This window comes from Sminthopsis crassicaudata, chromosome 4 (genome assembly GCF_048593235.1).
Source record: "Sminthopsis crassicaudata isolate SCR6 chromosome 4, ASM4859323v1, whole genome shotgun sequence".
NCBI classification, from domain to species: domain Eukaryota; kingdom Metazoa; phylum Chordata; class Mammalia; order Dasyuromorphia; family Dasyuridae; genus Sminthopsis; species Sminthopsis crassicaudata.
Window position 1 is genome coordinate 195,366,108 of NC_133620.1, and position 14,422 is coordinate 195,380,529.

The 14,422-nt window shown below is 37.3% G+C and overlaps 1 protein-coding gene across 1 annotated transcript in view; it reads right to left on the bottom strand.

Annotated features, from left to right (window-relative positions):
* LOC141566082 (uncharacterized) overlaps positions 1-14,422 on the bottom strand; it is a 207,149-nt gene that overhangs the window by 90,201 nt on the left and 102,526 nt on the right. Inside the window, exons 27-31 of the mRNA XM_074310125.1 lie at positions 9,026-9,119; positions 8,003-8,140; positions 5,113-5,264; positions 3,957-4,068; positions 987-1,036 (exon numbers count right to left, since the gene is read on the bottom strand). Of these exons, the coding sequence (XP_074166226.1) occupies positions 987-1,036; positions 3,957-4,068; positions 5,113-5,264; positions 8,003-8,140; positions 9,026-9,119 (546 nt within the window). The remainder of the gene's footprint in view (positions 1-986; positions 1,037-3,956; positions 4,069-5,112; positions 5,265-8,002; positions 8,141-9,025; positions 9,120-14,422) is intronic.

Below are 14,422 nucleotides of genomic sequence, written 5' to 3' on the forward strand. Positions count from 1 at the left end.
ATCAATATAAGGAAAGAACTCTTTATCAGTCTCCATTGTCTATCCCTCCAAACTCTGAGCATCTTTAAACAATTTTTGAGTTTTTGATTAGCATATCTTTAAACAGGTGGATTCGACCAGGCTTTTCCTTGATCCCTCCCTCTAAGCTATACAAACTCCTCCCTGGTTCCTTCCCTTACAATGCAGAGATCCTGCCTCTGCTTCCCTGAGAATTTAAAAGTTGTGAACACTGAAATGTAAGCTGTTCATTCATGACTCTGTGTTGTAATTACCTGAGCCTGTGAAGCTATTTTTGCATAAATAAAATAGCACCCCTTTGTAAGCTATGACAAATGCATGATTTGATTTTTTCAGATTAATTGAACTGTAACTAAATCTTCATTACTCTATTTTTATAATATTCTTCATAATTGTGCTCTCTCAAATCTATTGGTCTTCCAACTCTATTACGTTACCACTCCTGGTGCCTATTTTACCTCTTCATTTTGTCTTAAATAAAAATACCTTTTGGCGAAGAGAAAGCCATTATGAATATTTCATGTGTGTATTTCAAACGAAGAGTTGCTCTTCTGGCCTCATCACACAGGAGTCTAGTTAAATGTAAATTCCTAAATTTTAGGACTACCTCCACAGGTGAGATGGAATTCTAGGAAAAATTGACTGTTAAATTTTCAGTGTGAGCATTCATACCTCAGAAATTGGCAAATGCTATAAATCATGGCTTAGGTTATTGTTTTATTGATTTCTAGACTTAGGAAGTGATGGAGAAAATGTTAATTTTGCAGATTGAACTTAAAGGTATGTCCTGTGGACATATTTTTTGGGGAGAGCTGGATGTTAAATATTTACCAGAATATTTCTGCTTGTACTTACATGCTATGAGTTACAAATACAGCACAGAACTCACTGAGATTTTATGTGTTGCCTTCTACCAAATTTCACAAGGCCAAATCAATGTGAAACTCACTTCCAAATAAGGCACTTACTTCTGACAGTAGTCTATAATTACTTCCCGCTTGACTTTCCCAATTTCATCCTGTGATAAAAGAAAATATTTCCTGTATTAGTCAACAATACTTGTCACCTGTAACTATGTTCATACACAGATTTAAAAATTTAAAAATTAAAAATGATGAATTCCTCTTTCCCAAGGCAAGAAGGTTGATAATCACCTACAGAGGGGTTCTTTCTGATATACCCCTGGTATTGTATATTCTAGCAGGTCATTTAATAAGTCCTTGGAATTTTTCACCTGGTGAAAATCTTTTCTTTCCATCATTTCTCCCTTCCTTTCCTCCCTCTTTTCCTCTCTTCTCTCCTCCTTCTCTTTGTATTGGAGAAATCCAGGTTTTAACTCTGATCCCCTTGGCTCCAGGACTCCAAGACTCTATCTACTCCACCACCTAGCTGCCCCTCCTCTGCCTCCTTTATAATTAATAAGTGACTAGGAATAAATGAATAATAAATGATAAAATATTTATTAAGTGCTTGCCATGCTCCAGCACTACATAAAGCACTATGGTAGTGATACAAGCAAGATAGCACCTGTGTTCAGGAAGGTTTCTGTCTAACAGAGGAAATGAAGAGGAGCTAAAAATGAGTTGAAGAGAAGGCAGAATGTGCAAGGCACCACGGTTTTGAGATAGCCAAGAAGTGACATGAGAGCTTAGTAAGGAGCAAGCGAAGGTAAAGTCACCTATCAGAGACCAGTAATCCTGGGGCAGAATTCATGTGGCTCTGGCAGAAGAGGGTGGAGGAGAGTGTCTGGAGAGAGAGCATCATGGTCTTATACCTGTTGACAAGCTTACCCCTCAGCACCCTAGGGTAGAGTCCTGGTAATTTCCGTGGAAGAAGATTAGAAATAGAGTATAGACATAGGTAGAGGTACAGACAGAGGTATAGATATGTAAAAGGCAGCATGTCAGTGTGGCTAGATAGCTGATGTTGAAGATGGAAAGTGGGTTCAAATCTGGTCTCTTATACATACTCATTAGGTAATCCCAGGTAAGTCATTTGCCTTTTCAGTGACCATCCCAGGCAGCTCTCTACTTAACACTTCCTGTCTGTGTGACCCTGGGAAAGTCACTTAACCCCAATTGCCTTAGGAAATAAAAAGACTTTAAAAAAAATTAAGTGAGCTATCCATAGTCATGCATCTAGTATGTGTCAGAGATAGTTCCTTCTTGCTCCAAAGTTACTCCTCCATCTCCTATGCCATCCCAGCTACTCCACAGTATAATTTGAAAAATAAGTAAAACTAAAAACAAAGTAAGCATCTTAATTATATTTATCATAGAATATTGCTGCCAGAATGACCCATAAGTTACATAAAAATGTAGCTTAGCGTCTTATCATTGACAAAGATGAAATTATGAAAAAAAAAGTATTAAAAAACCCCCAATTCTCCAGATCCCCTTCATTTTGCAGATGAGGAAACTGAGACTCAGAGAAGTATAAATAGTTAAAGGCAGATCCAAAATTAGAATTTTGGTTACTGACTTCTGGTAAAATGATTATTTTATCATGTTTTGCCATTTTCTTTTTCTTTGCAAATCATAACATTTAATGTTATTGTTGTTCAGTTATTAAACTCTCAGTGGCCCCATTTTGGGGTTTTCTTGGCAAAAATACTAGTTTGCCACTTCCTTCTCCAGCTCTCTTTACAGATAAGGAAACTGAGGCAAAGAGGGTTAATGGATTTGACTAGGGTCATTTAGTCTCAGAATTAATGTCTGAGACCAGATTTGAACTTATGAGAATAAGTCTTCCTGATTTTAACTTCACCTTTCTATCCACTGGGTCACCTAGCTGTCCCCATAACATTTATAGGAATGATCAATATAATATCTTTTTAAACATTGTATAAGATAATTTTCTGTAATTGTAATTTGTAATCTGTAATCTGTAATCAAATTTAAGAGGCTATATATATATATATATATATATTTCTTACAATCTCCAATATCCCATCTCCTGCTTTAACTTGAATTTATTAGACATTGTTGAGATTAGACTATTTGGATTCATTGCTGTAAATTTAGATTTTAAATAATTTTCAAACTAAAATTATTTTAGTGTTTTTCACTTTTACATCACATTAATTTCCAGATATATTCCCTTCCCCCAGTAAGCCTTCCTTTGTAAATGAAACCAATGAAAACAGGACCCACACTTGGCAGTGTATGTAACATTCTACCTATCTAATTCCCCACAGCTACTAAGGAAGGATGGAGGTATTTTTCCTTGTTTCTTTTCCTGGCCTGCACAGGTCATTAGAATTACACAGCATACACCTTTGTTTTTAGTTTAGTTGATGTAATGTTTTTTTTAATCAACATTATTATAGTCTTTTGTAAATTGTTTTACTCTAAAGCTTACTCTGAAGCTTACTTTACAAATGCATCCCTTCACATAAGTTTACTCAGGTTGCTTTCTAGTCCTCAGTCATCTTTTTTAAATAGTGCAACAATATTCTACTTTATTTAGATACCACAATTTATTCATCCATTCCACATGTGATTAATTTTTGAGGCCTACATGCTGACAGACAGATGTGTAAGAAGCTTTATTTCTGCTGATGAGTTCAATAAGTAAACTCACATCACCTGCAAATTGGCTGATGACCTATGAAGCATTATAAATTTTAAGTGTCTTTAGGCTGAAAGTTGATAGTTTGGTGGATCTGGGGCTAGGCCTAGAGTCAGGAAGACTGAGTTCAAATTTAGCATCAGATACTTTCTAGTTGTGCTATCCTGGGCAAGTCTCTTTTGCCTTCAGTTTCCTCAAATGTAAATTGGTGATAATAGCACTTATCTCCTAGGATTCTTATGATATTTGAGTGAAAAATATTTGTAATTTAAAATTCATAGCACAAAATAAGCCATTTCCTAGATCCTCTTTTTATTGTTAAAAACTCGAAACTAATAAAAGCCCCCATTTTTTCATTGCAAACTCACAGTCTTCTCCACTGGCTTGCCTATGGTCTCCTTCCTTTGGAGGAAGGTATTCAGCATCATATCACGTAATCCCAGCTTTTCCAGTTGAATAGACACAAAAGCCTCTGGAGTCCTATCAAATGAAGAGAAACCTCTCAGCTCTGCATGTAAAGTAACTGGATACCAGACAAGAAGCAAATTAGCAACCGCTCCCGGCACATAGGAACACCCAGAAACTGGTAATGGATTAGTCCACAAACAGGTGTCTCTCTCTGCTTCTGTACCTGCTTCAGGGAAACCTTGTTTATTAGGGATTACCATTCCTTCCTTAATAAGAAAAAAAAAAATCAGAAAGTCACAGGATCACAGGTTTTGAGGTCACCTAGTGCAGCCTCTTCATTTTACAGATAAAGAAACTGAGGTTCAGAGACTCATGGAATCACAGATTTTGAGATGAAGAGTATCTTTTTTTTCCCCTGAGGCAATTGGGGTTAAGTGACTTGCCCAGGGTCACACAGCTAAGAAGTGCCAAGTGTCTAGGATCAGATTTGAACTCAGGTCCTCCTGACATCAAGGTTGGTGCTTTATCCACTGTGCTCCTCCATCTGTTTCTGAAGCTTAGGGGATGCCCTAAATTGATTTGACTTTCCAAGACCAGACACGTTAGACTCAACCCCCAACCCTGCTCAAAATGGGGCAATAGGTAGGGAGATGTGGGTCAGGTCTCATATGATAGGATCATAGGATCCTGTTATGAAAAGATGACAGGGTCAGAGATCTAGTGTTAAAAGGGGTGTCAGAGGCCATCTAATCCAAACTCCTAATTTTACACATAAAGAACCTCAGGCCCAAGCAGGTTACTGCGTCTAGCAGAAGTGGGCCTGCCACCAGTCCTCTCCCTCCTGCCCCTCTGCAGCTCACATACACTGCACATACTCTTTCCCTCTGTCCAGCTCTCTGAAAACATGGCACAGGATTGTGGACTATATAGCAGCACCCAGAGTGCCAGGGGAAAGTAATTCTCATCACAGGCATCATTGGCCAGATCAGTTTTCTTACATCCTCCCCTCCCCCTGCTTTTCTTCCTACTGTACAATGCTGACTCCCTGAGAAAATGCTGTCCATTTACTTAACAGAACTGATTGGGAACACGTCCCACAACTCTGATGGTAATTACCTCTTAGCAGGCTGGACTCCTGGGGAAGGGTGGGGAAATGAGCCTGAGACTCTGGGCACTGTGGCCAATGAAATGCTTTCTCTGTCATTCCCAGTTCCGGCACTTCCATGAGTTGAATCTTCCCCATCATGGCTCCTCAGCTGAGAACCTTCCTAGAATAGTGTAAGGATTGGATTTCATTAGATAGTTTTATGGGACTTGGGACTGTGAGTCCTGAAAAAATCTCCTAGTTATATCTGACCTCCAATACCTGTTTACATAGCTCAGGCAGTGCCTGATCATGCTGCCAAGAATGAGATTAAGATAGAAACATTACTACCTGGTCCCTTAGCCACATAAAGGAGGAGATGGAGAAGCGAAGGAAAGAAGCTCTTCCTCCAGTAAAGTATGGCTGAACAAAGAAAGGTCTCTGAGAGATTCAAACATGGTGAAACACTCAGTAAATATTGTTGACTGACTCAGCCATTGTCCAAGAATTGGAAAATATCCTCAGGATATGTAATGAATGCAAGCAAATGAAGGCAGGTTATACCTGTCCACTATTATGTGAAAGGTAAAAGGAGGAGGAAGAAGGGAGAGGAAAAGAAGGAAGAGAAGAGTAGCAGAGAGCCTTTATATAATGCTTAATGATTTTTCAAAGCCCTTTACAAATATTATCTTATTGCTCCTCACAACAACCCTGAAAGGTAAGTGGTATTATTATCCCCAATTTTGAGATGGGGAAACTGAGGTTGAAAGAGATGAAATGAATTATCCATGGTCACACAAATAGTGTCTAAAGCTGGATTTCAACTTGGATAAAGAGTAATGTGGAAAACGACATCTTCAAAGTTATAAATTGAATGAAAAATGTTGAATATAGTGTTTAAATTTTTCTAAACTATTGTTAAACAAAAAGGGAACATTGCAAAGTGAAAACGGTACTGGATTTGGGGTCTCCTGGAGAATGACAAAACTGAGGCCCAGAGATTAAATGAGTTGTCTAGAATCCCAAGATTAATAAATATCTGAGGTGATTTTTAAAAACTTAAAATACTAAAATATTTTATTATTATATTAAAAATAATAAAATATTTTTAAAAATAAAATATCTCTCTTCCCCTTTTTCCCTTCCTCCCTACCTGCCTCCCCCTCTCCTCTCTCATGCATTTAAGGATGGCATCCAAGGATGAAGATCTCATGCAATCACATCATAGCATTATTTACTAAATTGAGTGAGGGAAGAGCCACTTTCCCTTTCCCGGTAAGTCCTAGGATCCTTTGAAGTAGCCTTGGTATTTTGCTTTGTTCCATCTGTCCTTTTCCAGTTATAGGTACAAAGAATAAGTATTAACCTGGGAGCTCACACCACTACAGCCTTGGAATCCAGGACTCCAGGCCAGATGTTGGAATTAGCCCATCATGGAAGCCCAGAGAAAGCCACAAGCCCAGAAGGACTTTGGATTTGGGATTTTGTGAGATTAATGCTTTATTATAACTGAACTAAGCTGTAAACCAAATCCCTTCCACAGGGACCAAGCAGGGTAAAAAGAGATGGTGCAAAGAATTTTTGTACATTTGATCTTGCTACATATTTGAAGTAAATATTCCTTTGTAATTGATTATATGACTGGTATGTGTTTATAAGGAACCCCCTACAAATTAAGGGAACACCCATGATTGGGGTTGGAGCCAATAGTAGGGACTATATACTATCCCTTTCAACCCCCTAAAAATATGGGAGACCCCTGGGGGGTAGGAATGATATGAAACATACTTGGTTTGAAGGCAGCTGGGTTATAGGATAGTCACTGTTACATTGTACTACTAACTTTAGTAAGAAAACCCCTTTCCAAATCTTAAAAATCTAGTTTTTTAAAGGAAAAGTTCTCCTCTCATTTTTCGTGTGTGTGTGTGTGTGTGTGTGTGTGTGTGTGCATATACACACCTTAAATTATGAAATTAAGTTCCTAAGGAAGGTCAGGCAGTGGGCCTTAAAAATAAATTTCCATACCTAATTTCTTGTTTAGCTTTCATGGTCACCATGAGGATTGGGGTGAGGCAGGAGGCTCTTGGTATATAAACAAGGAGTCTATATTCCTTTATTCATATGAGATGGCAAGAAGCCAAAGAGAAGGGGTGGTGTTGACCAAGGTGAGAGGGATGATTCCTTAGTTAATGCACTGAACAAAATCCCTGATAGCCAGATGAGTTTCAGAGTTTATTTGCAAGAATGATTTAGGAAATTTTTTTTTATTTTTTTATATTTAAGTTTTAATCATTCTGAATACACTTCAAGCAAAAACTCCCTTCTTCTCTATGTCCTTTCCAAAGTCACTTATGTCCTTTTATCTTTTCTCCTCTCTGCGGAATTCCCTTCATTCTACCTTGGTACCAAGAATTCTTGTGAAAACCACAGGAGGAAAGGTTGGCACTGACCCATCAGGTGATCACCCTGTGAGAGACCTGATTTCCTTATCTTAGTGACCTGACTTTTCTTTGCTTAGTAAATAATTCTTTTACAATTCATTAAAATCTGTCTTTTTTTTTTTTTTTTTTTTTTTTTTTTGGTGAACTTGCATAAGGAAGAATTCATAATAGCTTTAAAGCTTTATGGGACAATAGGAAAGTTCATCTACTTAGGCCTAGGTTAATTTTTATATTTTCTTGTACATTGCTCACATTTGGCCAATCTCCTAAAGTGACCTGTAGAAAAATCTCATTAAAGGAGAGAAAGAGAAAAAAGAAAAGAGACAGACTAATAATATAGCAAGGAATGTGGTCATAGATTCCTATTTCCTAAAAGAAAAAAACTCTGATCACAAATAGCCAAATTCCCCAGCTGCACTTAGTTGGCTTCAGCTAGTGACAGTGAAGCAATTTTCTGATTTGTCTAATCCCGTGGGCTGACCTGTCTGTCCACGGGGCAGATCGACCATGGGCTGTGGCCAAAGGAGGCCTGCTGGACAGCAACCATCAGGGCATTTTTCTGAGCAGTCTGGCAAGCGAGAGTCACTTGCATGTTTTCCACTCCTGAATAAAATAAGAGCTGAAGGAAGAAAGTATGAGAAATACTGGGAAGTTGTTCTTCAATCACTAAGGAAAAAGTAGGTTGATATGTGCCATCTGTTCATTGTGTGGGAAACATTCACTGACCTTTAGAAACAGTGCTGACCCAGGCCTTGTAGCCCCAAGGCTGTATTTAGAGCAAATGATCTCTCAGGCAGCCTTGAGCACTGATTTCAGTTCATGGCAGTCACCCAGGTTTAATTTTTCCCAAAAGCTGCAAATTTGACTCAGCTTCCTTTGAGGATACTAGACAAACTGTGAAAGATTTACATCCAGAAATAGGCTGCCATGCAGAATAAAGCAACCCAGATCATGTTAATGTTTAATTTCTTCTTCCCCCTCCCACTGTCCCCAAAGAAAAGCCAAGAAATCTTTCCTGATGAGCCAGAGAGAAATGAACACAAGTAAATTTCTTGTATTCAACAAACTTATTAAGCACCTACTATATGTCAGGCTCTGTGTGAGGTGTTGGGGATGCAGAGGATGAAAAAGAAAATTAGAACCTGCTCTTAAAAAGCTTACATTCTGTTGTATGATGTTAAAAGTTAAAAGTTCTCCTAAAACAAGTGAATTTTTTAAAAAGGCAATTTAAGAAAAGGTGTTTGGAAACATAAAACTTATTTTATTGCCCAATAGAAATTGTTACCACAGTAATTAGAGTATATGTGGAAGAAATGATTCCAAATTACAAAAAATATAAAAAAACAGCAAGTAATTATACTAATTGCACTTATGGGAGCTATGAGTATAAGATGGAATTAAAATTCTGGAGCTAAAATAACATGATTCTGATCACGGACAATATGCATGTGACAGTTTGTTTTGACTTCCTTTGCATGGGAAAATAAAACAAAACAAATTTTACCTGAAAAATGCTTTCCTTTTTATGAAAACTAAATTTTCCAATATGATTATCATCCACCTCAGAGATAGCCAATTGAAGAGCAGAAGGAACATATCTAAAAGTAAAAAAAAAAATGTAAACTAGTCCCCTTGATTTGACTTTTGTCATTAATGGGAAGTATATATTTAAGTCAGTCTAAAGGGAAGAATAAAATGCCTTGACTCCCCTATCTGGAGGACAATATCATTGTCTTTAGAGAACTCAAATATACCATATGAATCCAAATATAGGTCATCCCCAAATATATATGTTGTTGGTATTCAGTTGTTCAGTCCTATCCAACTCTTTGTGATCTTATGGATCATAGCACACCAATATCATCTTCTTGACAAAGATACCGGAATGGTTTGCCATTTCTTCTCCAATAGACTAAGGCTAATAGAGTTAAAATTATTTGTCTAGGATCACACATTTAATATGTCTGCACCAAATTTGAACTTGGGTTTACCTGACTCTTGGCCCAGAGCTCTAGACACTGAGCTACCTAACTGCCTCCATGACAAACAGAAGTTAAATGGCTTATTCAGGTTACATAGCTAATAAGTGTTTGAAGCTGAATCTGAACTCCCTGGGCCAGAAACCTCTCCACATTCTATCCCCTGACTCATTTGGCTGCCTTCAATATATGCTGACCCAAATATACACTGCATCTCAAATGAGACCTCACTGGAAAAGCAGTAATATTAAAAAAAAATATATATATATATATATATAATTTCTTTTTTAAAAAACCACTGTTTTATTTCAGAGAAATCAGCTAATTTTTTCCTAAAAGTAATTTTGAATTTTACAAGTAGAGACTCTTGTTAGTCACTATTTTGGTGATTCATGACCCCTCTACTACTACAGTACTTGATGTTTTCATTCCAGGCAAATCCTACCCAAATTGATTGTAGAATTAACAATAATAACAATAATAGTGAGTGTTTATTTATTTGCCTTAAGGTTATAGCAACTTATATCACATATAAGTTTTCATCCTCAGCACAACCCTATGAAGTAGAAGCTTGGTTTTATTTCAAGAACTGAGAAATGTTCTTTGAGAAAGTCTAATGCAGGGTTTCTTAACCTGGTGTCCATGAACCCATGGGAGCCATGAATTTAGAAGGAAAAAAATCCATCTTAATTTTCATTAACTATTAGTTTCCTTTGTAATCCTGGGTTTTAATTTCATGCATTAAAAACTTTATTTTGAGAAAGAGTCCACAGGCTTCACTAGAATGCCAAAGGGGTCCATGCTGCAAGAAAGGTTAAATATCCCTGGTTCTATAAGTCCCAGGCATCATATCTGTGTAAATAGGTAATAAACAATGAAAACAAAAGAAGTCTTATTCCTTCTTTTCCTAGCTATATGCCACAATCCTTCCCTGCCCCCCTCCCAGCTTGGGCTGGTATCCAGGTTCTCTGGGAATTCTAGGCTACAGGTAGCAGCTTTCTCCAGGACCCTGAGATTAAATACCCCTTATTACTATCCCATTTTGAAGAGAGAGCATTTTGACCCCTAAACTTCAGTAAATGTTTCAAAGGAGAAGAAATGGAACCTTTATTTCTCCATCCCTACTTTTCATGTTTTTTTTGTCAAAGTTTCACTCATTGAAAAAAACTTCTCCATAGGAGGAGAAATAAGTACTTACTTATTAAGTGGTTTTTTTTTTTTGTTTTTTTTTAGTTTTGTTTTTTATTTTTTTGGTTTTTTGTGGGGGTTTTTTGGTTAATAAGTGTTAGTTGACTCACTCCTTTATCTAGTTTTCCATTCCATGACATTGAGTTCTATGGGGCCACCAAGAAGCAATTACCTGTTTGAAATGGAGGTCTGGGGTATGCTCAGGATGTCTCTGAAAGTGTTTTCCAATGTGAAGAGGCTGAGAGACAAATTTCTGAGAGATTTGTGATGATATGGAAGGGAGGTGTTTTGAAGAGATTGTGGGGCACGGATTGACATCCTGTAACTGGTTCCTACATGCTAGCCATGGGATTGGAAGCTTCTTTCAATTAGCTGAGTAATCAGAATTCTAAGTCTCTTTAAAAAGTCGAGAGTCAGTCTAGTCTCATTGCCCAATACTTTGGATCATGAACCTTCCTCTCAGCCACCTTCGGATGATATTGTTTCTCACTTTTGCTGACTACTGTCAGAAACAATATCATCAGGCCCTCCCTCCCTAGTGAGGCCAGTGTGTGGCAGTGAGAAATGGGCCATGGGTCAGTGGCTTCTCAGTTCTATTCTTTTCTACTCTAATGAAAGTGTTAGAACTTCAAATCTTCTGAGTTTAGAAATGTCAACGGAGGAAGGAGCGACCTTGCCAGAGGGTGGCTGAGATGAGCTGAGAAGTGCATTTGGCAGGGAGGAGATTAAAATGATGCCATCTCTATTAAGAGAGCTCTGAGCCAATGGCACTCATGAAAGGGTCTAGGGTTCCCTCTAATGAAGAGGACCCTCAGTTCTTCCTTATGGTCTGAAATGCCTCCTATTTTATAAGGCTAGATGTCCAGTTATTCCAGAACAGCTATACCAAATATGGAATAATTCTATTGAATAAGCAAAATAATATTTCAGCAGGGTTACAAGCTGGATGAAGCAAGGAATATCTCCATACAAGATGAACAAGTAGAAGCCTGAATCAAGGGGAAAAGAACAAGCCCAGTTAAGATCACAGTCTAGGTTTAGGTCAAAATCTAGATCAAAGTCCTGGACTAGTCCAAAATCCAGTGGCCACTAACAGCATAACCATAATTTTTTTTTGGCATGTATCATTCATTTACTCATAGCTCAGTTTACTAAATTATCAGGAATACAATTTTGCAATAGTGCTTTAAAAAAATTCCAAAACTTTTACTTTTGTCAATTTTCCCTGTAGCAGACAATGGTTATTATAATTAAAATGACATACTGTTGAGAAGCCACTCTTAAGAGTTCAGTTTGTTAAATGTCATGGGCAGCTACCAATTTGATTGTGATGTTTCTGTAGATTTTTATAAAGATTCTCTCTTTTTATGCTTGAAATATTGGTAAAATGTTGATTTGCAACATTGTTCTATTAGAAATAAAATTCATATTCATGAAGTGAAAATCAATTTGATAGAACAGCTATTTAAGCTAGAAAGTTAGGCTGTTCTTTGAAATATTGTGATAACAAAATGGAAAAATAGCTACAGTATAACACTGACTGCTATGGCATTTCAAGTTTACAAGGATTTAGCTTCACTCTTAGGTGAGGGATGAGAAAATGGTATAAACTTTCTCTTTTAATGAGCGAAAGGGGCATTAAGATGATCATCTGCTCCTATTGGACAAGTGATTGGCCTGAAAACACAAAAATTTGTTGGGAGACTTTCTATACACTGGGCTTGATCATGGCAAGGCAAAACAAGGCTGAAGGGCCTTCAGCTAATTTCTTATAGGTAAGTAAGTGAACTTAGAATCTGCAGCTCATAGCTCTGGGAGCCTGATATACAAAACTTTGACATGATTCTATTAAACTAATTAATACTGATTGGAATAGATTAGGGATCCAAATGAATTATTTCTCTCAGCAGTCATGCTGCAGGTCTTTGTGACCTTCTCAAGAGACTGATGTAAGATGAGGGGGGGGAATATAACCCTGGGGTACTAGGGACGGGAGGAACTTGTATATTTTATGTATTGCTATAAATATCCCTTTCTAAAAGCTAATTGATGTTAAGTGCTAAGCACTGGGGAGAATACAACTGGTGGGGTCTGCAGATAATCGAAATAGAGAAGAAACAATCTCCAAACTCCTTGGGATGCTCCTGGTACCCTGAGGGCAGATATAGCCTGCCTGTCCAAGAAAGTAGTTCAGAACATATTTAGTACATATCTGTACGTAGGGTAAAGTTCAAGATCTTTGGGAATGGGAACTTTATATTACTTGCTCCATTTAGATTTTATTGAAGTCATATTTTCAGGTAAAATATGGCCCATAGTCTGTGTTCAGACCAATTTTGTACTTTAAAATAATGTCAGTTTCAATATAATGTAGCCAAGTGACAAAACATCATTTAAATCTACAAATTCCCTTAATGTAATGCAGGACTTCCCCACAAGTCATCACAATCTACCCATTGATCTGTGCTGGCTTGCTGTAAGGAACAGTGGACAGAGGATAGGATCTGAAGTTCAAGAGTCTGTGTTCAAATCACCATTCTGATGCTTACTCTCTGATGCCTTGGAACAAATCACTGTGGACTTAAGAGTAGATGGATCAGGAGTTCTCTTCTGACTCTGAATCTGTGATTCTTTGATCTTTGCCAATGATTCAGCTTAAGAGATCCCATTTTCTTCTTTCTCTCTCTTTCTCTACCCTGCCTCAGCCCATACTTATGGCAGCCACAAACTTCAAGGGGAAGCTAATTGATAACCTATCAGAAAACCAGTTCTAACACTTTAGAAAGCAAAAGTTGCTATTCCCCAGGTTAGTGATAGTAAAAACAAGAAATATGTTGGTCATGTATGGGACTATCTGCCATCTAGGGGAGGGGGTTGAGGGAAGGAGGGGAAAAGTTCAAACAGAAGTTTTTGCAAGGGTCAATGTTGAAAAATTATCCATGTATATGTTTTGTATATAAAAAAAGCTATAATAAAAAAGACGTATGTTGATATAGTAATCTGGTCAAAGTAAATAATGAATCCAGAATATATTCACAAAAAGGACTCACATTTGAATGCCTTCCATTATATTAGTAAATTAGATTTACTTTCACCTCCCCCCAAAGTCTATGCAATTCTTAAAGATTTTAAGTTGCAGAAAAATTGCCAACCAGCATTGGTAGAGGGAGTTCCCTATATTAATGATCTTGGCATATGAACCAGACTTAATTTGAGAGAATCCTCAAAAAAAACTCATCTTTTGACTAATGTTCTGATCCATTCATCTAGAGGTAGAATAGCTGAATTTGATTTGTTTCTAGTTCTCAATTATCTGCAAACAACAAGCTCCTAATAAACTTTCTTTTACATAAAGCATATTACCTTATACTTTTTTATTGTTTCTTTTTTTTTTTTTTTTTTGAGGTAAAGGTTTATTTGGCATTTTACACAGAAAAACCTGCAGCAGGACTTTCAACAGTTACTCAGAGGCTCATAAACAGCAGGTCCATGTTAACAACTGGTTTAACTACAAGACAGCCATACAAGCATGTGGAAGATTGGAAGGAGAGGATGATGAGGCACAATAGGAATAATATTTTTCAAACCTTTTTCAAAGAATGACAGAGCATCCTAAGTCACTGAAAAGTTGTACAAATGAACTCTAAATATCAAAGGGAGAAGCTTTATATATAAGTTGTGGTTTTTTTTTTCTTTTGGATGGGGTTTACCCTTACCCAATGACTTAGCACCTT